General features: G+C 34.6%; 1 protein-coding gene across 3 annotated transcripts in view; it reads right to left on the minus strand.

Moving 5' to 3' along the window:
- Nucleotides 1–2469: 2469 nt before the first annotated feature.
- Nucleotides 2470–27781, minus strand: part of ADAM23 (ADAM metallopeptidase domain 23) — a 210971-nt gene continuing 185659 nt past the window's right edge. The window contains exons 25-26 of one of the 3 annotated variants that reach the window (XM_074298918.1): nucleotides 11597–11687; nucleotides 2470–3251 (exon numbers count right to left, since the gene is read on the minus strand). In XM_074298918.1, coding sequence (XP_074155019.1) covers nucleotides 3203–3251; nucleotides 11597–11687 — 140 coding nt within the window. In that variant the 3' untranslated portion in view covers nucleotides 2470–3202. Of the gene's footprint in view, nucleotides 3252–11596; nucleotides 11688–16143; nucleotides 16235–27781 lie in introns of all 3 variants that reach the window. The other 2 variants (XM_074298917.1, XM_074298919.1) reach the window with 2 other exon arrangements.

Here is a 27781-nt window from a genome sequence, read left to right on the forward strand (position 1 = left end):
ACTGAGTTTCCCCCAAACTGAAAGAGCCCATTTCCACAATGTATGGATACAAACTTGTATCTTATGAAGTCAATAAATCCGTTTTTGTAGCCCTGTTATTACAACAAAAACCTAGATCTTATTTCTAGAGAAAGACTGCACATGAATGTAGCACCTATTACTCATAAATAACAGTATCAAGATGTTATAATATGGTCTGTTTTAACATTTAAAAAATAAAGGTTGCTGCTAGATGAGCCAGTAGAACAGAATCTCCTTTTGGGCAAAGACTCTTTTTTGTTTCGTCAGACATAGTTGGCTGTCTATTGTCTCCCTCCATTAGATTGTGAGCTCCTGGAAGGCAGGCACCGTTTTTAGTCTTTTGTTACATACCCAATGCCCGGGACACAGTTGGAATTAAATAATGCTTATTTTCTGAACTTGACTCTATATCCCTAATACCTAACCAAGAGTCTTGCACATAGTAGGTGCTAAATAAATGCTTGTTGCATTGAATGAGATACCACTATGATTAAATATACCCTGTAAAGTTAATTTTTTTTCAAACTGAAAGTAATAGCAAAAAAAAGTCTCACAGATGGCATTTTCCAAAGCCAAAGGAAAACCGGTGGCAATTATTGTCATTACACTTATTTTCTTTCAAGAAAAGGACTTCAAGTAAAACTTAAAAACCAGTCCCATAGCAAAAGCAAGTTGAATGGCACATTTTTCCTCCAAAGGAGTGGATATTGTTGGTTCTTTTTGAACCTTTTTTGAAAATGGCTTTTACCTGTGACCCTCTCCTGCAGAGATCTTCTTTGTCTAGTATTTTTAGCTGTCTATCAAAATGCCCACCTAAAATGGTTCCTCCAGAAAAAAAAAAAAATATTCACAACTTAGCAGTGATAGCTCATACTTAAACAGAAGCTATCCTGACAAGGAATGGGACAGTCTGTGATGTTAAAGGAAACTCAGAGTGACTTGCATGCACAGATTATCTCTGAAATTCTGCCTAGAGGAAAGAGTATGGTATGAATTGAGATACAGTAAAATCCTATTATAATTGCACAGTATTACATGGATGGGGTTTACTGTGAGTCAAGTTGTATTCCCCCAAACACAACCACATACAGTAAAAGCCTGATAGAATGATGTTAATAAAGGAGGCAAGTGTTGGTCTTGTTCTCCCAGTGATGGTTCTAGAAGAGATTCCACTATATAGCCAATGAGGGAGAGACAAAATGAACATGAATGGAAATTGACAAGAATATTTATATATGTATATATGTATGTATACTACTAAAAAGGAAAGCTTAACTTTCCACAAGTTTTGGGCATTTGTGATTATAATTTAAGGCTTCATTTAAGCTTGTTCTCCTTTCACATGAGAAAGAGGGAAAGAAAATTGTTAAAACCAAATATTAAAATCATGAACTTGGCACTTTTGTGATTAATTTGAGAAGGTGTCTACTTTCTTACATTATATATACACAAATTTTGCATGACATCAAAAGTTCTAGAGAGACTTGTAGTTATTACATACATTTGCATTTACATATTTAGTTTAATGTGGATATTTTGTTATTGTAGTTTTTTGGTTTTGAGCATACAAACTTTAAACCGCATCTGTTCTGTGCCCAAAGTCTGCAAGCTATTACCATCATTTTTTGAGCAAGCCCAACACCCACCATACAACATACTACCAAAAAAAAAAAGGTGGGGAGCAAAAAAAAAACAACCCAAGAAATCAATTTACAGAGAGCCTTTACAAGGAATCTTTCAATAGAGACTAGTGAAAATGAAGTCAAAAACTTATTTCCATTATTTACATTTTTAAAAGAAATATACATTATCATCATTGTCCAGACAATAGTTCCCATATCCAAAGGGCCTTTGGTCCAGGTCAGAAAAAATGGTGATTCAACAAAAGGAGGAAGTTACAGAACTAAGAGAAACATACAGGCAGAAACAGAGAGAGATAGAGAAAGATGAAGAGATAAGAAAAGAAAGGGAAGAGAGGAGAGAGAGAGAGAGAGAGAGAGAGAGAGAGAGAGAGAGAGAGAGAGAGAGAGAGAGAGAGAGAGAGAGAGGAGGAGGAGGAGAAGGGGGAGGGAGGGAAGGAGACAAGAGAGAGGGAAGGAAGGAAGGAAGGAAGGAAGGAAGGGAGGGAGGGAGGGAGGGAGGAGGAGGAAGAGGAGGAGGACGAGGAGGAGGAGGAGGAGGAGGAGGAGGAGGAGGAGGAGGAGGAGGAGGAGGAGGAGGAGGAGGAGGAGGAGGAGGAGGAGGAGGAGGAGGAGGAGGAGGAGGAGGAGGAGGAGGAGAAGAAGAAGAAGAAGAAGAAGAAGAAGAAGAAGAAGAAGAAGAAGAAGAAGAAGAAGAAGAAGAAGAAGAAGAAGAAGAAGAAGAAGAAGAAGAAGAAGAAGAAGAAGAAGAAGAAGAAGAAGAAGAAGAAGAAGAAGAAGAAGAAGGAGAAGGAGAAGAGAGAGAGAGAGAGAGAGAGAGAGAGAGAGAGAGAGAGAGAGAGAGAGAGAGAGAGAGAGAAAGAAGAGCATACAAGAGCACTGTTTATATGGTTAATGAAGGAGGTCCCTATATGAAATGAGCCCCAAATCAGCTTCTCTGAGTTCACTTGTTCTCTTCACTTTATGAATTCAGTTGCAGGTTTTGCTGAGGATTGGCTTGTGAGCTTGTTGTATATACGCCATGCAGTTTATACCCTTTCAAAATTAGTTCTTCATGCCGCCGGAGTTGTCATCAATATGAAAAGAAAACAAAAAGTCATGCCGCTCGTTTCAAGGATTCTGAGTGTCAGCAGGCTGAGAGGAAAAAATCGTCTGCTGTTTGATTTTGTGAAATGGTCCTTTTATTGCACTTGATTTGGTTTTGCCCCTTCTTCCTTCCATTTAGAAAAACAAAAACAAAAGCAAAACAAAACCACAAACATATTCTGAAAGGTTTTTTTTGTTTGTTTTTTTTTCCCCTTCTAATGCCTGAATTGTCTTTTCCCCCTTCTTTGATGACAGGTGTAGGGAAGGGATCAGTATTTGAACTTATCTCCAAAAAGGACAGTTTTCTTTTCCCTTGTCCCCTCACCCCACCTTTAGGTTTCTGGTCATCACCCAAGATTCTTCTTTATCGACTTAGCAGTTCCTGCATATCGACTGCAAGGATTTCATACCCAGAATTCCAAAGTACAAGGGGAAGCTGATCCAGTGCAGTGGCTTCAGATGGGGCCTTGCTGACTTGGATCAAACCTTCTCTTTTTGACATTTCTTCCAGAGTGTGTCAAAAGAAGATGGAAGCAGGGAAAAAAAACACACAATATTAATCAGACCACAGTGGAATAACAGTAGTAATAATGACAATGATAATAACAGATGTTAGGTCCAGAGTAAAGTAATCAGCTCACATTGAGGCAGAGAATCCAAATTCACTTTGACTTGAGATAGAAAATAGTCAATATTCATAAATTTAAAGAATGTCAGCCAATATGAATTCTGGTAGCCAAATCCTCCCCCCACCCAATTTTCTCAGGCTAAATCAAAAGAAGTTTCCATGAAATATTCTGTCATGCAGAACAGCATAGTCAATATGGGACACCAATAGCAGAAAGCTCACAGAACTGGGCATCCCTATTGATCATTTTACTTATTTTAATAACGGGATATTTGAGGCTACAGGTGCTACACAGAATGTTTAGGATCTTGTAGAAATATCCTTATTGACTCAGATGTCCACATGAATGACACAAGTGTTTTCTTGCCCAATTCAGTCACTTCTGCGCCTCAGTGATATGAGCTCTTACTACCCCATGGAACTTTAACTTCTTTAATAAGGAAATAGAATTATAGTAAGACTGTGCACTCAAAGGAGAATGGACACAGACTCAGGTTAGTCAAGCAAATGCAGAAGTTTAGCATGTTTCAAAGTCAGCAAGTAAAAAGCCTTGATTACAGTGTCCAATCTCCTAGAAAGTGATCCCTAAGCCAATAAAACAGCAAGACACTACAAGGCAACAACAAAAGGATGGGTGCAACCTCCCCATAATCTGGCTTTATGTGGGGCATCAAGCAAAGGGTTCATGCATTCAATCAGAATACTGGGTATGTATGTCACTCCCGCCAACAAGTTATCATGCAACCAGAGACTATTTCTTCCTAGACACAAGATTTATTCTTCCTTACAGACAAAAAATATAATATTTTTGTTTTTATTTAGTACTACACTAATTAACATTTTTGAACTGTTGGATTCCAAAAGAAACAGTGCTTAAATTAATCCAGAAATGCAAAGAGAATGCCAAAAGTCTAGTCCCTAAGTCATCTTTCAATACCATGGCCTGTCTGTGTTAGGTGGTGGCAGCCACATGCCACCTGCAAAAGTGCAATTCTAAATTGCAGTTCTATCATGTTAGTAAGTATTTTAAGTAAAAATAAGGGTGATGTAATAACCAAAACCTACAATATAAACTGTCTACCCAAATGGGAAAAAGTCATTCAAAACAGAGAAAAACAAAACATCAGTTGTCATTCTGAAAGATTACGAGAGAAAAAGAAATCATCTTACTGACAAATATTGCTAATCTTATATGTGTAAGTGATTGCACTCGACTCAAATTTCCCAATCTACTAAACATAAGAATCACAGATATGTCCAAGATCCTAAGTATTATTAATTTCCCCACTTTATGCCTATAAGAATCATAGCTACATTCAAGAGAATAGAGGTATTCCTCTTCACTTTTAAAGAGAGAGAAGGTAAAAATTCATTCCTGGGTATACTAAAAAATTAGTATATTCATCATATTGGGCAAACACCACTTAGTATCTTTGGCCTGATCAAATAGATAGATAAAGTCCTTTTCAACTCTGCGTCCTGTGCTCCTATAACTGAATTGCATTAGAAAAAGTTCATTTCTAAATCAGATGTTTGGTTCCATGAGAAAATGCATGAGGTTACCTGGAGGATGTCAAGTTTTTAGGTTAGCCTATAAAAGATTGTTTAGTTCACAATATACCTGATCTCACAATCTATCAAAGGCAGCACAGAACAGTACCACATTTAACAATGTTTCTGTGGGAAAATATAATTACAAATTGAAAAGAATTTAGAACTGGAAAGCTCTTGGAGTTCATCTGGTTTCAACCTCCATGTTTTGTAGATGAGGAGTAGACATGAAATGACTTGTCTAAACTCACACAGATAGTAAGTAGAAGATCTGAGGTTTGAATTCTAGGTCTTGATCTAACTGCAGCAGTCTTTCCACTAAATCACACAGGGGGACTTCTAAGTCAAGGTTATTTTGTAACTATACTTCCCTCATGATATTATTTGATAAAGCTATAACTCATTCATTGCCCAGGCTTCCTAAAATATCAGTCTAAGATGTGAGTTATAAAGTTATCTTTCCCCATTTTTCACTAACTTCTATGAACGAAGGCAGCTGATATGGTGGAGATGAATATTAGGTTTGGAACAAAAAGACCTGGGTTTGACTGTACCTCTCTGACCTTAAGTTTCCTTATCTATAAAAGGGGGAAAATAACACTTAAACTATCTTCCATACAGGACTTGAGTGGTCAAAACTATTTGTAAATCTTCAAGTACCACATTAATGTGAGCTATTATTTCTGTTTACAGCAAAATAAAATGTATCCCTACACCCCCACCCATTGCCAATAATAGCCATTCCTAGAATTACAAAACAACAAGCATTGGGTCCTAATCTCAGGTACATATTAGTCTACTGTTCTTCATTTCTTGGTCAATTTCTGATTTGGGAGATAAATATGATTCTTGACAAAAGCATTTATAAATGGGGAAGCAAAAAAAAAAATAACTTTAATGCTAAACTCAAAATCCCAGGAAACTATTCAGGTTCTAGCAGAAGAAATTTATTTAATATGAGCTTGTCAGGTAGTCCTGCATCACTTTGGACAGCTACTAAAGTCTCACAGGATATCAGATGGACAATTGTGTATTTCCCTGGGGATTTATGAATGCTTATCCCTTTTCTCCTATAGCCAGAGAATTAGAGACAAAGAAGCAGACTGCTGGATATCCAATGCAGAATAACTCTTCTCTAAAACTGTTAATTTATACTAGAAAAGGATGCCATAGTTGGAGGGCTGTTTTTTCCCCCCATAGTCCCGCTTCTCAAAAGTTTTTGTTCATGAGAGGCACTATTCATCCCATCCTCCTCTTCCTGTCCCTTCCATTCCAAGATTCTCTAAAAGTGAGTTGAAACCCTAGAAGAGATCCTAGAATTGTTTCTATGCCCAAAAAATCTTGAATACCTCAGAGATTGGTCTGGATCAAAACCAGAACCAGCTCTCATCTTCTGACCTCTACTTCCAATGTAGTAGCTTCCTGTGTCCAGTGTAGATCAAGGCCATCATTCCAAGTGTTTCCTAATGTATTGTTAGACCTCATCTGTGGAGACAACATTACATCTTCCAGGCCAGTGTCATTCTATAGCACTAGTGCCATGGTGATTAGAAAACCTTTCTATATTGCAAAATATCACCAGAGAAGCAGCAGTGGGAAGAAGTCTAACTCATTAGCTATCACTGGGATATAGAAATGAAATTCAAAGAGGATTCAGGGTCTGGTGATGATTTCTCTCATTCACTCAAAATAATGAAGGGTTTCATCACCCAAGATTCAAAAGGAAAAATGTATTTAATCTCCTGAAAAAATTCAATTAGCAATAAGTTTTTACATATTTTAATAGCTGACCTGTTTTCTGTTATTATCTAATATGGTATGTAAAACACTAAATTAACTCCCTTAGTAGTATTCCATAGGTACTAATTCTAAAATTCATGTTTTAGCTGAGTCCATAAACAATTTGCCTCTTAGTTCCATGAAATAAAACATCAGCCATAGGGAGCCCACACACATAGCCTGATTATATTGAAGAGTTTCCTCACCTGGCCTGTACCACTGAATCATATACTATCATGTAAGTACAATTATTCAAGTAAATTCAGAAATAGCAACAAAAGGCCTTTGGCAATTTATTCTGAAAGTATGGGAATAACCTTTTGCCACCAAATGTGAATGGAGCATAAGACAGTTAAAGATGACATCCTGAGTGATATGGACCCACCAATAAAGTGGCCAGAAGAACATGATGAAATAACATGATTCACTTATGATTCTGGTTTTTGCCAGTGACCCAGTTAACTATTGTTTCCTTCTCAACTCCCAACAAATTTTTCTATTCTTTTCTTCCAGTACTACTAGTCTACACACCAATCCACTTTCATCATCATTCATATTCCTTAAAAACTAAATGAATGGGACTATAGCTAAACCTCTTTAATTTATTTGTCCTGCCTCCTCAGGCTGAAAGGACCACAGTTTGCTCAATATCTATTTTCAGGAAGAGTCAGGAAGGCTCAACCTAATATATATTTTTTAAATATGTATTTTTCAAATTATTGGGTAATGTAATTCTACCTTAGTGTTATGATATAATTAATGATAAGGAGATCATGATGCTGAACCATAGCACCTTAAACATATTAATTTTACCCTCAATTCATTTAACTGTCAAATGCTTCTTTTTCTTCTTAGGATAACATTTATATTTGAGGTAAACGTCTCAAAGTCCATAAAGCAAAAACTAGGACACTAAAGCCTGGGATTCTTTCTAAACTGTTGCTATTTTTTTTTGAATGGGAATATAGAAGAGAGAATAGGGAAGGTGAGCAAAGATGAAGGTAGTGATATGAGAGGATAGATCAGTCACCAGCAGGTATTATCTACAACTAATAATATCTTTTTTCTCCTAAATTCCAAGAGCCTTTGGTGATCAAGGAATGTTGATATTCTGGAAAGCTGAAAAACTCTGGACTAAATCAGGCTCATTATCCTCTAAAGTTTAGCTTTAAATAAAAGTTACTGTAACTGTGGTAAATCTGTCATACAACTCTACCTCATGTGAAATAGGGGGAACTCCCTTCACCACCAAATCAAGCTGATTTTCTCTTTCTAAGACTTACACCTTAAAATATGCAAGAGGATACCATAATGAAATATACAACTTTCTAATCACACTGATTTTAGTATTTCTAGAATTTTCTCTCTCTGTCTCTGTCACACACACACACACACACACGACACACACACACACACACACACACACCCCTCTTACTTGGAAGTAAAGGAGTTTAAGAAAACATTTTAAGAAATGGGATAAAAGATAGACCTAAGGGCTCAGATAATATGCTTATAGATTTAAACAACCATAAGAATTTAGATGGAAGGCCAGTGTTTCTTTAACATTTCAATAATTTGAAGCTTTATGCCTTTTAAACTATATGATATGACATACAATTTTAAAAGAAAATAATTGTCTCTCCATATAACATATTTTCCATGAGTATGTACCCTAAAAATTCAATTCTTCAATTCATCATTGTTTCCCTGATACAAGTAAAGCTTTTATTTCATGTCCAGTTAGCATGTTTATACTAAAAATAGTTTTAAAAAAATCTTCTACTCTCTATTCTTAAAAAAGACTCCTTCCATTTTGCACTGAATCCAATGCAAGTCTTTAATCTAATCAGAAAATTCACCACTTGAAAAGTTGTTAGTTAGTTAACTTCAGCACTGTTGTCAAAAGCACACACACACACAAGAAGATAGGCCATAGTTGTGTTAATGTTTAAAATTCAAATCATCTTCATATTTAAAATTCATGTAGGATCTGGTTGTTCTCAAATTCTGCCAGTCAAACGTCATAGCAAGTTATACTATTAAGAATTCATATGGAAGCAACAATGGACAGCATAAAGCAGTGACTTTCCAAAATCCCCTAAAAGTCAAAGTCAAGGTTCCAGATGTATTATCAAAACCTTTTCTTTTTAATTTGATATTGCACATAAACAGCTTTTTCATCTTTTGTTTGTGTCACTTGAAAAAAAGCCTTTCGGTCCTGTTTTTTCCACTACATGAATATAAAAATACTCTTAACACTCTTTCAATAAGCTGCTAGTTAATTCTAATTTTGTCCAGAAGTCCGACTGGTTAGTTGCTTAACATAGAAAAGTCCGACTTCTTTTTGGACTGTATGCCTTCAGAGTGATCTCCAAATCAATAGGTGCCCCATCTCCCTTTTTGTAGAACATCTATCCCCTTCTTTCACCATCTTGAAGTTGTATGCATATCCCAGTTTTGGAAAAGCAAAGAGAATTTGGCCCTCAGTCTGAAACTGATGTGTGCTGGGCCTCATTGACTTAACACACAGGTGAAAAAGAAGGCTTTTCCATCATCCCCCAAAGAAACATGCACTTCAAGCTGTGAGCTAGGCCAGGCCAGTGTTCTGAGGTTCTGCTACAGAATAATGTTCTCATCTTGAATACTTTGAAATGGCAAACTCACTTAGGTGTTCATTAGGAAAACCTTGGAAGAAACCATAACAATTTCTGATGAAAGTGAAGGCCTTGGACAAATTATTATTAATAAATGGTGAATGATTTGAAGTGAACTGGATATTAAAGGTGACTTATGGGATGTATATTTAAATGTTTACATGTGTCCAAGGCTATTGATGATTGGACCTCAGAACTATCTTTCATAATGTCTTGAGAGGAAAAAATCTAGGTATTAATCTATTTGTTTGACTTTAGAAATCTTTATGGAAAAAAGATGTCAAGGGAATGTTATTAGTCCAAAGAGTAGGAAAGTGTGAAGTTTACTAAAACTTACAAAGGTCTTTTATCTCAAAGAGATCTTCATCTGAATTAGGAGTGTACTTTATTAAATATAAATGGACTCTTCTACCTAGATGTCAAATGAGAGATTTAAAGCTGGCAGGAGATAAATGTCAATTTTATAATAAATACACCTCAAAGGTAAGTTCCATAATTTGTGTCTTGTACATATCAAATCAGTTCTGAATTATGTTCTACCTTGTACCATGGCATTTTCCAGCTACCTTTTTTTGCTGAAAGATTGTTTACCTGGGTAAATATATCATGTATAAATATGTGTGGAAGAAACCATCTGAAAATGAGTTTGTAGATTTAGGTTATAATAGTCAAGCACTTGGACTTTATCAAGAAAATCCCAGTATATATTTCCTAGCTTAGCAAAACTTCAGGGTGCAAAAAAAAATTGAATCTTTTTTTCTGATATTTTTCTGATTCATCCTAAAGCAAGATATTTCATATGGTTTCTTATTTTGTGCCCTTTTCCACTTATAATAACTACGTTCATTTTAATTAAATAAAAAAGTCAACGTTGGGTTGTATACACAAAAGAAAGTAAAAAAAAAATAAAGCAATTATACAAATAATTTAATTTTTAAAAACCTATGCTTATAAATTCTGTGAACTAATAAGATATTTCTATAGAATTATTCTATTGACTGTGGAGGTAGAGGACCTTGTTAAAATTCCTGTTCTAATGTTTGCTAGCTATGTAATCTTAGGCAGTTTATTTCCCATCTTTGGATCTTCACTTGTAAAATGAAGGTGTTGGACTAGGTAATGTCTAATATCCTTTCTATCCCTAAATATTATGAATTCACTTCAACTAAATGTTGATATGGATTGTAAAAATCTTAAGTTATTTGGATAAACTTATCCCATTTTATGTTAATACATGTAGTGCAAGTAAACGTTTTTTTTAACAGGAGAACTATTTGGCGCATGAATATCTTAGCAATCCCTACTGATTGTGTCCAAAAATAAAAACAAAAACATAATTCATAGGCCAAATCTCCACAATGCATGATAATAAAGATGGGAAAATGACTATTAGTAAGTGAATTGGAGATATATGAAGAATCTGGATAACTCCAGGTTCAAAATGATGGTTATGAAGAAAGGGAAATTCATGATTGAGATTTCAAAGTCCTTAATTATATGTTTTGCCTATGCAAATCTACTCAATTTGCTAATTAATGTTCAATGTCCCCACAAAAAAGAATCATTTTCAAAGGCATACAAAAATCAAATTAGTATTAGCACTTGGAAATTCTTAATTTCCCAAAGAGAAGTTTAAAGTAATATTCCAGTGATTTAAAGAAATAAACTACCTTTAACTCTTCTACATCTGAATGTTTGTTTTTCTTTAAAAAAAAAAAAAGTGACTTCGCAACCAGAATTATATGTGAGATAAACATGGATGCTTATGTATATTATAAAATATGCACTATGATGTATATCTTTCTGGTGTGGTTTATTAAGTCCATGTTCCCTAAAATAGAAGCACATAATTTAGCACTGGCCTACTTTTCAATTGCATGGCTTGTTTGAAAAGTTATAAAGTACCAAAATATAAATGATCTTAAAATACTTGCTTGTTTCTCAGTGCAGAGTGGAGACCTTTCTGGAAGACCTTCTATACTGTTTCCCCTCAATTAGTGAGTGTCATTTCCTTCTATGCTCAGTTCGATTTGTACCCAGATGATATTTGATGTTTTGAAGCCATTCTTTCCTGTCACTATCCCTATCCCCAATCATCTTGAGAATAACAACATTTATTTTTAATATTTTAACTTTTAAAACTTAGAGATCTTGTAGCAGGAACTCAAAACTTGGTTATGTAAGCAGAGAAGAGAATTGCCATAGCCACTGAAGAGAAGACATGCTGCATTGCTTACTTAAAGCCCCATCCTGTCCCCCCAAGGACAATAGCTGCTACCAGGATGGCACCAGCGATGGAACCTATTATAAGATTGGTGGCACTAGGACCTGTGACAAAGGATTATGGGAAGAAATATGTAAGAACCAACCACTTAGTTTACATCAGGAAGGGAAAGGCAGTTAAGTGATTTCAAAGATCTCAACATTTTAAAACTTTTTTTTTTTCTATTATCGGTAATGTCAAGGGACTATAGTGCCTATCCTTGGATTCAGATTCTTTTCTTAACTAAAATTTTAACCATTTCACTGTGTAATAATTAAATTTCATAAGATTTCTCTTTAGATAATTTTAAATAAGGGAAAAATAAGTGTTGACCACAATAAATGTCAAGTGTTTCCATCAATGACCCTTATTACATGCTGGCCTTGCTTCTGGCTTCCCAATTCTCCTTCCTTTCCCACAAAACCCCAAATACCAACATTGATAATATCATTAAGACATATGACATTAGGATCATTTTTCATACATATATACAAGTGTTGAAGATAAAAAAAAGAAAAAAGACTTGATGACAGTGCCAACATATAGCAGGTGCTTAATAAATGCTTACTGACCTGATTCGGTACCCAGAGTTACTTAAATTTTACTGTATCAATTGTAGGCAACCAGAATAGGGAGGTCTCAGGGAAAAGGTATGTGTGATCAATTTAAAATAAAGATCTGCAGTTGAAACACACAATTAATCTCTCCAGAGAAATGTTTTTCACATCAAAGCATCTCTTGAGATTATCTTTAAGGAGAGAAAGATTAAAGTGGGGTGGGAAAGGGAAAAGACAGTGAGGGTGCAGAAAAATCATTCTTCCAAACAGGAAGAAAGCTCTTCACACTCAATTGATTGAGGATGCTTTCCAAATGCCCTGTTATTAACAAGACTGAGTCAGGGCACTGAGGGGCTTAAGAAGGAGATGAGTTAGAATGAGCATAAGAGATGAACTCCATAAAGTAGATAAATAAAGTCACAATGATTTGATAAGATAAATTAGATCGCATATTATATGGAAACTCTCTTTTGCTTACAAAACTCTTCTAGCTTGACTTTTTTTTTCACATAAAACTACTTTTTTTTCTGGTTCAAGGAAAGGTTGAATCCAGGTCAAGATTTCCTATCATATTCACTAATGTGCAGAAATTCTGCTAAAGTTTCAGAGCAATGCTTCCCCACTATTATACATTTTAAAAAATTTAAGCAGCATGGCCCAGGTAGCCCTTGGCAAGGTTAAGTGTTTTTCCTAGACTCCTAAAACCCTTTTAAGTTGGCAAACAGATACACGGGTATAAAACATCCTTCCCGCTCATATCAAAGTTCAACTGGGTACAAAAAATTGGGCCTGATTTTAAATAGGTCCTATATTTGGAGGCATGAATATCAGGATTAAACTAGCTAATCTATGTGTTTTAATGCATTGAATTATGTATTAGTGAACAAGACATTGAGGGTGAAGATATGCATCAATGGAAACAATACATTGTCTGTTAGGTTTAGTATTTTTAATTATGCCCCCACACTTAGTGCCAAAAGAGTGTGTGTGTTTGTGTGTGTGTGTGTATATATATATATATATATGTTGTATGTATGTATCACATATATGTAACATGTATATTCCCTTCCTTGGGGGAAAAAGCACTGCATAACAACTCCTTATTTCACTATGAGATTTCCCCCACTTTGACAACAGAGTTGTTGTATTTTGGGAGTTCTTAAACAGGGGAGGGAAACATGTGGATTTAGACTTGTGATTTCATCACCAGAGGAACTTCTCAATGTGAAAACTTCCACTAATCAGCAGCTTAATTATAATGTAGTATCCTAGAGCCATCTGAGGACTTGTTCATTGTCGCATAGATAGTATTTTTTAGAATTAGAATTTGCACCCAAGACTTCCTGACCTCCAAAATAGCATCCTATTATCTCATAGTGCTTCTCTCAAAAACAAGTTAATGTAATATTAAAAAAAAAAAACAAATATATTACACTGTACATAAAGCAGGTCCCAGTCTTAGCTGATTTTTGCTTTTCTAGTAAAAAAAAATCCTGATTTAAGAAGTTGAATGCAATATTCCCTACTATAGATAATCCTTGATTTTATTATTTAGATCTAATGAGCTGAACCCAAAGTAAATTTTATTCCTGGGTACTTAGTCACTAAATATACATTGGATTATTAGTTAAGACAAGTATGTTCTAAACAGTCTTTTCTTCATTTTTTTAAACTAAAAATCAGTCTACATAATAATGATGTTCTTAGTAATTATGGAAGTAATGTGATTTTAACAAAAAACAAATAGGAACCTTCAGAAACAAACAAGGTATCAAACCAGCACAAATTTGCTATTAAAAAAAACAAAACAACTTTCTAAACTTACCTGGAAAATATGAATTAACTACAAACCAAGAAAACTTAAAAATGATGGGCAATATAATATAGACTGGCAGATTTTTTCCCCTTGTAAATTAAGGCATTGTTTTCTTGTTTAGTTATAAGACTTACATGTCAGACTATTGAAATTTAACTTTTGAGTAATAATTTCTATATTTTAAGTTGGTGAAAAAATGCACCAAATGAATTTGGGGGTATTGATGCTGAGTCTTCCAATTGCAGCAGAGAATTCTCATAGAGGAGATTTGGAATTGAACACCAATATATAAATGAATATCACCTCTTAATACTGATATCTAAGCTTCAGAAAAAAATTATTTATAGAAATATTTGAAAATATGGCTCCTTGGTACATAAAAAATTTCTGTCTATGCAGAAAAATACTGAAAATTTCCAAGTATTAAGTAAGCTTATAAGTATAGCAAAAGTCTAAATATGCTTTTAAGGTGAATGAATTGAAAATAAATACAGATTATTTCAATAATTTTTTAAACTTTCATTAAATATTTTACTAATATCTATACATTTGATGCATTTTAACCGATAAGTATAAAGAAATATATATCAGTATCCCTTTTCAGATAGTTTTATCAAGTCCCACATGTAATCCCAGTTGGCTAATGTTCTCCAGGTCTACAAACAGCTCAGCTATGTAGATCTTGATTTCTAGGGAAGTACAGGTATATATAATTTCTAATTTATTACTTCCCTGAAACAAAGCTGCTATCTACTAATTCAGTGACCTTTTGGATTCATTATTTCAATTGCTTTAATGACTAAAATAATCATTATTTCATGATCACAGTAAACAAATATTATACCTTTGTGCTCCAATAAGTCTGGAAGAAGATGAAGCGACAATACTTATTTTATAAGAGGATCACTGATTTAATTAAGCATTGCTAGTTTCTGCTAAAGATAGAGTTAAGTTGTTTCTGAGGCATAATGAGGAGGAGTACTAGGTGTGAAGTCATCAGCTTGTGGAATAAAGACATTCAGCCTCATTGAGAGGTAGTTTTGCACTCTATTTGATACTTAGAGAGAGAGACTAAAATATTGATATTCTTCAGCCTGCAGTGTTGGTCATTCTCCCTAAAACAGCTCCATGCCCATCTAGCATCACATGGAGAGTTAACACCTATTATGTGAAGCTAAGTGATATACACCATAAGTGTCAAACATTTGTGCTTCAGGTTACATAATGTCCACAACATTACCAAGTGCAGATGAATCAGATTAAAATATAATTTGAAAATATTCAACAAAATAAGTAAAACTACAATAAAATACAGATAATGTTAATATGTGGCTTTCTAAGTCAATGTGCATCCTGCAAGGATTCATATATATGGTTCTATTTGAGATTGACACCATTGATGTACACAATCAACCCAAGAAAGAATCAGGAGTGGGATGAAGCAATCAGCTGCTCTCAAGACAAGTAATTAATAAGGTAACTACTATTTGACCCTGTATTTTGTAGACTCAACTAGAACAAGCCTAGAAACCTACAAACATAGAACTGGTGCTAGAAATTCATATCTCTTTGATCCAATTATTTTACAAGAGGATGAAGAAAGTTATCATAGATTTCCCAAACATCTAACTTGGGTCAAGCTTAAACATGCTATGTACCACCCTAAGTCATTAAATAAAAGAAAATATTAATAGTCATCCTTCAAGAGACCTTATTACTTATGTTTATTTTGGCTAAGTACTCTTTTCTGTACCCCATCAAAAGTGAGGATTAAAAAAAATTGAATCTAATATAAACATGTTTTACGTGGATTTTTTTGACAGCAAAAGGCTGTCAGTCTTTTTAAATATGTATTTTTTATTCTTCTTACAATTTGAGTAACAGGTGAGACATTTAGAAAATATAGATTGTGATACCGTCAAATCTTCATAAACTTACTCATTTATGCCCCACATTGTCCCAGACAGGAGAGGGTTCAACACTGCACAAGCAAACTCCATGACACAAAAACATTCAAATCACACCACAAATACAACCACCACATGACACAAAGCCAAGGACACAAGACACAGAAGGATCAGGGACCAACAGTTACCTCACACACTAGGCACCAAACATAAAAACTCTGAAACTCAGAAAGATGCTTACTCCATTCCCCACCCTGTGCCTCCAAAAATCACCCCCAGGGCCAGAATGGTCCCTGCCACTGCACCTATTAGCCTGCTTGTGGCCATGCTCCCTGTGCGGAGGGAAAAGGGAGATTCTCTTTAAGAAAGAAATGATGACAAACTAACTTCACTAAAGGAAAAAAAAAACTTATTAGGAAATGTTGTTTTGCTTTAAATTTCAGTTATAAGGAAGTGATTCAGTTTTTTTCCCTTATCAACAACTAGATTATAAACCAAAAAAAAAAAAAAAAAGAAAAGAAAAAAAGAAATTTCTTAATCCCAATTGTTTCACCAATAAATAAATAAACAAATAATTTGATAAATTTTGGAAGGTGATCATTTAATTTACATCAAATCTCCAATTTTTCCTATTTTTCCCCAATATTATCTTTTCTTGTGGATAACCCACCTGTGAGGATTTATAAGCGCACATGGACAAGAATATATAAAGATGAGCTGTGTACCACATTATTGCTAAAAAAAAAAAAATCTATGTTGATAAGATCATGAATCCATTGTATAAATTGTTTTCTTGGTTCTGTTTACTCAGTATAAATTTATAGAAATTACCCCAGTTCATCCTAAATTTTATATCATCTATGTTGGATTTTAATTTATTTTGTTAAAATATGTCCCAATTACATTTTAATCTGGTTCTGGCAAACTACTGAGTGGCTGGGAGTTTTACATCTCTGATCTAGGCAACTCTCTAAGATTCCATTGCAAAGAAGGTGTCAGCTTGCCATAGTGGGATGCTTCCCCATCCAGGAATGTCCTGGATCAACAAGGTCCTCTTCCTATTAAACATATCTATTTCTTAAATCAACATTTTTCCCTCCTAACAAATGTTAACATTTGAGTAATAGCTTTGGAATGTTGAAAAAATATCCAAAAATAGCAAATTTACATATTAATCAAATAACCAATTACAAAAACAGTGGTCAATTTTCAATGGGAAAAAAATCTTCTTAAAATCATTTTTCCCTCAAATTTCATAATCACTTAAATATATATGAAGAGGAAGGGATTTTTTTTTAGTTTTGCAATGACTTTTAAAATTATACAAACACAAAAAATAGTACTGTGATACAGCATAATTAACACCCTTGTTTTCAAGATCACTATCATGTCTAAATTTCTATCATATTCCATGGTATTTTAAATGTATGTGTTATAAAGGTGAGGAGTATGGAAAAGGTTAATGTATGTATGTCTCTTGTGTCTAAATTATTAAGCTATATTCAAAACATCCTAAACTATATTCTGAGAAGTCAGATTAACTTTTGCAGGTCATTATTTCACAACTTAGCCTGCTATGTTATGAAATTTCCAGAGTCCAGCCCCCATGGGATATAGTTTATGTTTCAAGAGAAAAACTTTTAAAAATTGAAACTTTTGGTGAGACTATGTGGTATAGGAGAAAGATTCATGAATCTGAAGCAGGAGGAATTGAATTCAAACCCTTGCTACATTACTTTCTGGTCATTTCTCCTCTGCAGGCCTCAGTTTCCTTCTCTATAAAATGAAAAGTTTGGGGAAGCAAAGTAAATGCTCATCAAATGAATAATGGTTGCATCAATTATGGTAGAAGAATGAAATGGACTGTTATTAACCCCTTAAGAAACAATGAAACTTGTTCACTGGGGAAAACTTCTATAAACTGTTACTGAGTAAACAGAAGCAAGAAAACAACTTATACAATTACTACAAAAGTGTGAAGGAAAACAATATTGCAAGATCTAAAAGCTGTGATCAATTTTTAACAATTGTAATTTCAGAAGGTTGAAAGTAAAGCATGCTGCCCTCAATTAGTAGGAAAGTGATGAATTATGGATGAAGAAGAGGTACTTTATAAAGAATGACTAATTTTTAAATGTATGCTTCTTTTTTTATAAGGAAGGCTTGGTGGAGAGCTGAGAAGTAAAAATATTTTTTTAAAGCATCAATAAAATATTTCTTTAAAAACCCAAAATAAAATGTAGTTAAATTAGGTGACCTCTAAGGTTTTTTCCCACCCTAATATTTCATGATTCTGTAGGCTAGTGGCTCAGTTTTCAATAGAATCTTATTTATGAAGATACAGAATGACTTTATGGAGATTACCCTTTATAAATGAGATTAGGTAAAGTGAGACAAAGAATGAAAGGCACTTTGAAAATCAGGATCTCAAACTGTTACAACTCTTAATTCCATGCTCATTAAAATCTTTTTTATTTTTCATAGTTTCTTGAATGGACCATTAAGCTTTCAGGAATGAAATAAGAGAATTGTGGAAAGGGGATGGGAAGAGATAGAAATATGTTTTCTTAACTCTGATGAGCAATTGGCTAGTTCCTTTATAAGTCTAAATTTGGTTTATATGTTCAAAACTTCAATTGTGTGTAATATAATTGGTGTGACCAGTGCAGAGTGCAAATCCTTCCATGCCGTTGGAAATAGTTTTTTATGAATTTCTTGGGTTGAAAAATCATCATGTGATGGCTTTTGTAATAAGTCTCTTCATCTTTAGCCAGGCTGGACCTCAAGTCAAAAGACAAATGATCTACTATCATTTTGGTTCAACTATGAAGCATCAAAATATTATTGAATAGAAAATTTTGATCTTAATGGAAATGCTAAGGAAAAGTAAAAAGTCAACAGGTGAAAGAGCTGAGCTTATATTTTCAAATATGATAATGTAATGTAATTCAAAACCAACTAAAATGGAATCATATCTAACTTTTAAAATTGTGGCCACAAAACTCAAAAAGAATAAAATAGGAATTCAGAATAGGCATCTAACTACTTTTCCTCCCTTTTAAAATCAAGATCTACTTACTTTCATTAAAACACAAAACCAAAAAGAAAACATGGCCATAATTGCAAAGGTCACCATTTAAGTTAAGGCATTTTTTAAAAATGAACCTGTCTTGTGTCTTCTACACATTTCATGAATGAAAACAAATCCAATTGTAAGAATTGGGAGGAAAGTATGCAAAATTCAAGCCCAAGGCAAATTGCTTATTTTGAAATATGCAGGTAAGGCAGCATTGTGTTTTATAGATAACAGATATACAAATTTTAGTTTGCACAGGAATACCTGCAGAATTACAGAGACAAAAGGAGTAGAATAGGACAGCAGGCAGATTGCAGGAGGGCCTTAGAAGGTGTCTAGCACCTCTCTTAAGGGCTTGTTTTTAATTTTATCTTGCAGACATTTACACTCCCCTGCCAGACTGTAAACTCCTTGAAGGCAAAGACAATGGTTTATATTTATGTCTTCCCAGCTAACACAGTGCTCCATAAAGGAGCTGAAGGATGAAGTTATTGGAAAGGAATCAGAAGGCCAAAATATTTTCATAAATACCTTATTCTTATTCCTTTTTTCTCAAAACCCAGTAGTTCTTGGGAATAAAAAAAAAAAAAAAAAAAAAAAAAAAAAAAAAAAAAAACAACGGTCAATAATCTCTCTTAGGGCTGGAGAATGATCTCCATATCCTTACCTAAGATAAGGGTCCTTGAAAATGAGATAGGATAAAAGCGAGCAAGGAAATCATATATTCCAAAAAGATTCTCCCCAGCACCCTAATTCCCTCTCACACACCCCATCAGGGGTAGACCACTGAGAAGGACATAAGAACCCATCTGATTCTTTGTCATAGTGTTTGAGACACTTCAAGGATTAGCTAAATGCTTTAAGCTTTAGAATATCTTTACTCTGTGAAAAGAGAATGAATGACTCAACCTCTTCCTCCTGACATGAACTAGATGAATGCAAGTAAATGGATCTTTAATCAGAGACCAGCCTAGTCTTCAAAGCTATACACAAAGTAGTTTCATGAGCCTCATTCTGGGGACCAAGAGGCCTGGATCTTGAAACTTATCTTAATTATGTGACTTTGGACATATCACTGAATGAACTTTTCTCCTTATTCCAACTCTGAATGTGGAAACCCATCAGCTTTATCAAAATTTAGTTCTTCTTTTTTCCCTTCAATTCCTCAAATGCACTTGCCAATTATTCTAAATTGGCTTTGGGAACTCCATTCAATTCCCATTTATTAAATGTCTGCCTTCTGCAGAAGATTGTGCTAGATACTGAGGAAGAGACAAAGTGTAGATAAAACCAATTTCTTCCTCCAGACATAAACTTCCTACACTCTGGAAGCTTAGTTTGCTGATGGATTCAGATTTCTTCATTGATAATCGTGATTTTCAATGATTCAGATTAAGTACTTTAGAGAGGAACAAAATCAAATGTTATGGGATGAGAGTTGGGAGGGAATAGAGTTATTAGGGACTTGGGGAAGAAGAAGAAAGAGATAAAGAAAAGTTTCTCTGAAGATGTGATATTTTGGTTTTGTTTTAAAGAACAAAAAGGAGTTCCACAAATGAAAAACAGATGTAAGGTAAAAGCCAAGGCATATACAGAGAAGAAGGTCCAAAATGTTTTAGGGAAGAAAGGAGAATCCATTTGGCTGGAACATGTCTTGTGTGGCAAGAAGTAACATGAAATAAGACTGGAAAGCCAGTGTTAGCTCCATCTAGCCAATCAAAGAACCCTACACTTTACTCATTTAGCAATAAGGAGCCACTGAATATGTCTAAGTATTTGAAAGCTCATGATCAGATTCTGTTCATGAGCAAGACTGATATGCATGGGAGAAAAGAGAGGGAACAGGGGAAATTGTGAAAGGAAGATATAAAATAGTTCTGGTGGATAGTAAGTTGAAGAGTTAAAAAAAACCTGTTATGTTGAAAAATTATCTATGCATTTCTTTTTAAAATTAAAAAGCTTTAATAAAAAATGAATGTTAAAAATTTTAACTGGATGATTCTTGAAGTCCCTTCCAAATTTAAGCTTCTGTGATTTTATGATTAAACTTGTATTTAAACTTCCTTCTTTAATAAACCTTTTATTAGACAAGTTAAAAAAAAACTAATCTACCTTCATTTATTATATGGGGAAAATTATAAGCTGTGATATTTACTTTTTAAAAAGGTATAGGATAAATGTGTTTTCCAGAATTTGTCTATGCTACAGTAAGTCACTGATTCTACAATTGTTGATTTCTTTGAATATCTTCTGAATTTTTTTAAAACAAAACTCTTACAATGGGAAGAAGCTTAGGCATCTTCAAGGGATGCTCCCTTACTACAAGGCCTGCCTATTATTAGAGGCTGTCAGAGACATAAAGGTGAAACAGAATAATCAATTTCTAGATGAGAAAATTGGAGGAATCCCCTGTGATTTTTTCAAAGGTCATACTGTTAATAAGTGGGATACTCTCCTCCCTCTTTCCATGTCTCCTTATTTTCAATTTTGCAACTATACCACATGTGAAGGAGGTGAAGAAGAAGAAAAGAGAAGAAAGCAGGGGAGGGAAGGAAAAGATGAGGAAGCAAGGGAGAGTAGACAGGGGGAAAGGGGTGGGGAGGGTAAAGGAGGGAAGGAAGAGAAAAGGAGAGGGGAGGAGGAGGAGGCCATGGAAGGGAAGGGGAAGACAGGGAAGAAGAGAGGAATGGAAGGAAGGGGAGGATAGGAGAAAGGAGAGAAGAAGAGGGGAAAGGAGGGAAGGGGACGAAATTTAAGTTCACAAGGCAATCAGCTGCATTTCAGATAGAGCACTGTGGATATATTCAAAAGTTGAAAAAATAACTTGTATTGTGGTGAAGATGAGAAAGAAACCACAAACAAATATTTTTATTAGGTTCATTCTGTAGACTGCTAATGCATATTATTCATTATTTAGGAAATACTATTTCCAGAATTCTCATGTAACAAAATTCACTAAATGTTGGGTGTGGGACAGAATTATCTTGCTCCTGCCCAAAAAATATATATACTTTTAAAATGCAAAAGACTGTCAGTAATGCTAAAACCAGGAATAAGCTAAGACTAACATGCAATGCAAAAGATACCAGGAAGAGCCTTTTAAGCAATGTTTGGGATAGCAGGAAGAAAAATAAGGGACAATTCTTTCAAACTGATGGAACCCTAATAAAGAGTGACTGAAAAAAGATAGAACTATTCAAACCTTATTTTTCTCTAATGAATGATTTGCAGACTAGAAGGATAGAACAAAATGATTAGTAGGAAAGGGAAATCCAAGATGAGCAAGAAAATGGTAAAAGATCCCTTAGTTGCCATCAAGGAGCTCATGTCATCAAGTTCCTTCAAACCGTATCTCAGAGTATGGAAAGAACCAACAGATATGATTGCTGAGCTATTCTTGTTTATCTCTAAGGGACTATGGAAAAAAGGAAAGTACCACAGGATTATAAAGAAACAAACATTCTGATTTTATTAAAGGGAAAAGAATGACCTATGATAATAGAGTCTCAGAGTCCATGTAAGCCAGCCTTTTCACTTAACAGATGAGAAAACTGAGGCCCAGGGAGATTTAATGACTTTCTAATGTCACCCAAGTAGAAAGTAGTAGAAGCAGAAATTTGAATCCAGGTCCTCAGATTCTATAGGTAATGTTCTTTCCACTAAACCTTAGTTCCTCTTCAAACTAAGAGCTTGAAATAAATTATTGGCAAAATGTTAGAATGAAGTAATAAAGGCATATATAGCCAGGAATGTGCAAGTAGATGCTTAATATCTGACTCCAAAAACACATTTGTGGTATCAAAGGGCTTCAGCACACCCCTGGGTATAGTTCATAGGTACTTAGGAAGTGAGTGCGATCACTATGAGCCAGCATGGGTTCATCAAGAATGACTACTCTACACTAACCTTTTGTGATACAGGATTCAAGAAGACTACATGGATTTCTAGAAATCAGTTGACAAAGGCTTTCATTTATCTTTGAGGACAGATTAAAGAGATATGAATTGGACCATAATATAGTAGATGAATTCAAAACTAGTTGAGTTTGGAGGTCAAAGGAGTAGTGATTAAGGGTTACTAATGGCATTCATTCTACATCAAACTGAACCTAATAAAACAAAAGTTACTCTGGATAAATGTAAAATTCTGTACATGGATTAAAAAATAAACAGCAACTACATTTGGATTAAAAAATTGCAACTACATTGAGTCAAAGATAGTGGAGCTGTTGCTAGACAACTCAGCTTTGGCAAGAACCTTAGGGACAGCAAACTCAATGGTCATCATTAGTGTGAAGGGATTGCCTAAAGAGACCTTAAGCTACCTTGCTGGAAGAAGTGTTAAGAATTAAGATGACAGCTTTGATGCATTCTGCCATAATCAGACCACATCTAGAGTACAGTTTTCAGTTTGGGGAATCACATTTCAGGAAGAGCATTAACAAGTCAAAATACATCTAGAGGAAGCTGACCAGGGCAATAAGGAGACTTGAAATCATATGACAATTAGTTAAAATGACTATGGACTGTTTTAGCTAAAAAAAGAAAAAAGAAAGAAAAAAAGACTAGGATGAAAGGTTGGGGGTATGTGTGTGTATGTCAAGTTTGGGGAAAGGGGAAGTAGCTGTGTTTAAGGTTTTTTAAACCTTTCCCAAAAAAAACTTCTGAGATAGAACAAAGATCTTTGTCCCTGGAAGGCTGCCATGTAGGAAAGAAGTTAAATTTGCTCCTCTTAAATCCAGAGAGCAGAAAGAGGAAGAATGAATTGAAATTGAAGATACACAGATTTCAATTTGCTACAAGGAAAAATTTATTTTGTTTTGTCATCTTTAGTTATGTTTAACTCTTTGTGACTCCTTTTGAGGTTTCCTTGGAAGAGATACTGAAGTGGTTTGCCATTTCATTCTCTGGCTCATTTTACAGATGAGGAAACTGAAGGTTAGGTGACTAGTAAGTGTCTGAGGACAGAGTTGAAATGAGGAAGAGAAGTCCTTTCAACTCCAGGCTCAGTACTCTTCTCATTGCACCCCTTAACTCTCTTATTATTGGTAATCACAAAGAATCTGGATAACCACTTGCCAGAGATGTTGCAGAGGTCATTTCAAGTGGACTAGAAGGCTCTTGAGATTCCTTTCCAATTCTGTGATTTCATGATTTATATAGTTCATCATTTCAGATTATTTATTATAAGAAGAAGAAATGTAAACTTTTCTTAACTCTGGTCTTAGTGTCTGGCCATGAACATGCATCCTGGATCCTCAGTTTCTTTATCAATAAAATAGAAACATTAATCCTTGCTCTATCTACCTCAGATGTTGTAAGAAATCTGTGTGTGTGTGTGTGTGTGTGTGTGTGTGTGTGTGTGTGTGTGTGTGTGTGTTTTAAGGAATTGTATAGATCTGAGTTATTATTACTTGGGAAAGCATTATTAGAAGAATATAATGAGCCAAATCATTCTGCAGGATAAAGTCCTCTGGGAGAAACAGAAACAACCTCAGTTCATACAATCATAGATCTAGAACTGAAAGAGACCTTAGTGGTCATCTGTTCAATTCCCCTCATTTAACAGATGAGGAAACTGAGATATGGAGAGATTACGTGACTTGCCCATGGTTACACAGATGAGGGGTAGCGGCAAGATTTGAACCCCATTTTTCTTACTCCAAATCCAATGACCTTCCTATGATCCACAATAATTTTCATAATAATACCAAACCAATTTGGAAAGCAAAATCAGAATTACAGAGAAAACAAGAAAGTGTGTATTCTATTATATAATAAGATAAAGGTTTATAGTCAAAGTTTTTGCCTTGAGATGAAAATAAGATCTCTTTAGGTGTTACAATTGCTTTCATAAAACAAATGTAAAAGGTTTCCCCCCCCCCCTTATTGTTAGGGCACTAAATATAAAATGGCACCTAAATATTATATGTATTAAATATAAATAAAACAAAATAATCTCCTGTAGCAATTCTCCTTTTAACCAGAAATATAAAAACCAAAATCACAAAGCATACATGATACACCTCAATATATGAAATGACATCCCACAAAATTTACAAGGATGTCAATTAAGCTTTCCAAAGCAATTGAAGAGCTATGAGAAGCCCTGGGAAATTGTCATTGATTGGTACCAAATTGCATACTTTACTTTGACTACTCAGGTAAATGAACCATTTATCTAATGTAGTAGCTGATGCTCATTCATATTAAGTCATAGCATCTTCTTTTTATTTAGCTTGTTAAAGCTTCACTGAAATTGTTAATAATTTCAATATCAATACAGTTAAAAGATTTATTCTGTTGCTTTCAGGGGCAAAGGGAGAGTCAGGGGCATCTGTGGCATTATTCTCTTCACAATGGGTTACTACTCCTAAAGCTTTCTCCAGAATTTAATTTAAATTCTAATTTAATCTTAGAGCTTCCTCCAAGACTGTAATTTAAATTATATAGGAACTGGCCATGGAAAGGTAAAGAAAGTATGTGGAGAAGACAGGGTTAGGGGGTGATCTTTCCCAGCCTATTACAGGTACCCAGGGAGTTCCTAAGAGAGAGGACAAAATACTGGGCCAGATGAAATAGCTTCGCTCTCATTCTCATCTATGACAATATTTCTATTCTGAGTTACCTCTAACTTTCTTAGAGGAATAATACATGAATAATCTTCCTCATCTTTTTAAATATAACCATAAAAGTTCAAAATATTTTTAAAATCTCGACAGATCAATGATTGATTCCTCTGTTAGAACAACAGTATTTTCATTAAATAGATTCTGGAGGTCCATTTAGATATCTTTTCAAGAAAAAAAAACTAATGGAAAGTAAGTAGGGGATTGTTTCCCACTGGGGGGCAAGGAAAGAAGGAGGGGAAAAGACACACGTAAAGAGATACAGAGTAGGAACAAGAGAGACAGAGCCAGAGAGAGAAAGACAAAGGCAGAGGCAGAGAGAGAAAGAGACAGAGAAAGGGAAAGGGAGACAGAGAGAGACAAAGAGACAGAGAAAGACAGAAAAAGAGACAGAGACAAAGAGAACTTGAAAGAAGTGTTATAATTCCTCTGAAATCTTAATTTTATGATCATATTAAAATAAGAGAAGAATGGCAAAAGACATGGGATATTGGCCTTGGAAGCAGGAAGACCTGAGTTCAAACTCCACCTCAGACAAACAGTGGACATAGGCAAGTTTCTTTGATTTCTTTGGGTATTAGATAATTCTCCTAGATTAGAAGTTGCAGAGAAGACACTAACCTAATAATAATAATAATAAATAATATTAATAGCTAATATTAATATAGTGTTTTAAGGTTTGCTAAGAGTTTTATAAACATTCTTTCATTAGATTCTCACAATATTATGGGGAGTTAGGTGCTATTATTATCCCCATTTTACAAATGAAAGAATTAAGGCCATGAGAGGTTAAGTGACTAGATAGTGAGGGTCACACTGCTAGTGAGGGGATCTGAGGCCATATCTGAACCCATCTTTTCCTGACTCCAAGTCCAATGCTCTCTCCATTGAGTCCATTGTTGAAAGCACCTGCTTTGGTCGAAAGAATTTCATCATCCAGGAATTCCCTAAACTGATGAAATCACAGGTCCAGATGCTTTCCCTCTTAATAAGGGAAATGTGCATTAAATATATCCATCCAAACCAACCCCTGAAAGCTATACACACTCTTCCCACCATCTTCTCTTCCTTCCCTTGGCAATGCCAACATTTGTGGGCTACATTTATTCAGGACCATATTTTGATATCTTAATAATATTGCTGTTTATAAAATTAACACTTCTGGATCAAAAAAGAACTCAGCTATGTATTTAAGCAAGAGATCTAAAAGCTTAAGTAAAAGAAGTAGCAGATTTTTGTGTGTGATTTTGTCCTACTTGCAGGAGACCATGAGATCCTAACAAATAACCTTTCCATAATGTTTCATATCCTCTTTATAGAGTTGTGAGAGAGGGAAGTTAATTTGATGCTCAAGTCAATCAGAAGGGTTTTTAATAGATCATTCATTAACTGGGGGATGGGGAGCACTAAGTCACTCTACTTTTTAGTTTACCTGGGCTGGGTCTCTTGCTTTGAACTAATCTTAGAAAATGTGTCAGGACTATGCACAACACAGCTGTGGTAGCACAAACGCGCACTGTCTGAATATATCTTAGGAGAAAAGGGTGCACAATTTAGAAGGATTTGGTTTGCAGTGCTCTCTGTCAGTGCAATTATAAAAATTACTTTCTTTAAAAATTCAAACAGTGGGAAAATAAAGTAGGTAATTTCCCAAATCCATAGAGCTAATTGAATTGTAGATTTAATTTAACTACTTACTGAAAATTGGCCAACCTCTCCATATGGTGTTCCAAACATAGTTATAATGTGAGAAAACCATTAATGAAAAAAATCCAAGCAGGATTTATTTTAATCTTTAACATTTTAAAAATTTGAATATGAAAACTGAGATTTTTCATTTGTCCTACCCCATTATTACTAGCAATGTTGTAAAGTTCCCATACACAGAGTCTCATATTTTATATGTAGTCATAAATTATTTGAAGAATATTATGGATTGTTATGAGCAAGAATCATAGTAAGTGTCACCCTAAATAACAATATTAATGCATTAAGAATGAGTCTTCATTATTTAATAAACATGTCTTCCCTTGGGTATGTGTAGCAATTATTTAATGATTCCCGTACTCTTGCATTTGGCTAGATATTGAAAGAAACTCTTTGATGTTAAGTTTTCCTGGAAGAATGAGGATTGTACAATATAATATGCCCCCTATCTTTTCAGGATAATATTAG

The sequence above is a fragment of the Sminthopsis crassicaudata genome, chromosome 3, assembly GCF_048593235.1.
Source record: "Sminthopsis crassicaudata isolate SCR6 chromosome 3, ASM4859323v1, whole genome shotgun sequence".
Taxonomy (NCBI): Eukaryota; Metazoa; Chordata; class Mammalia; order Dasyuromorphia; family Dasyuridae; genus Sminthopsis; species Sminthopsis crassicaudata.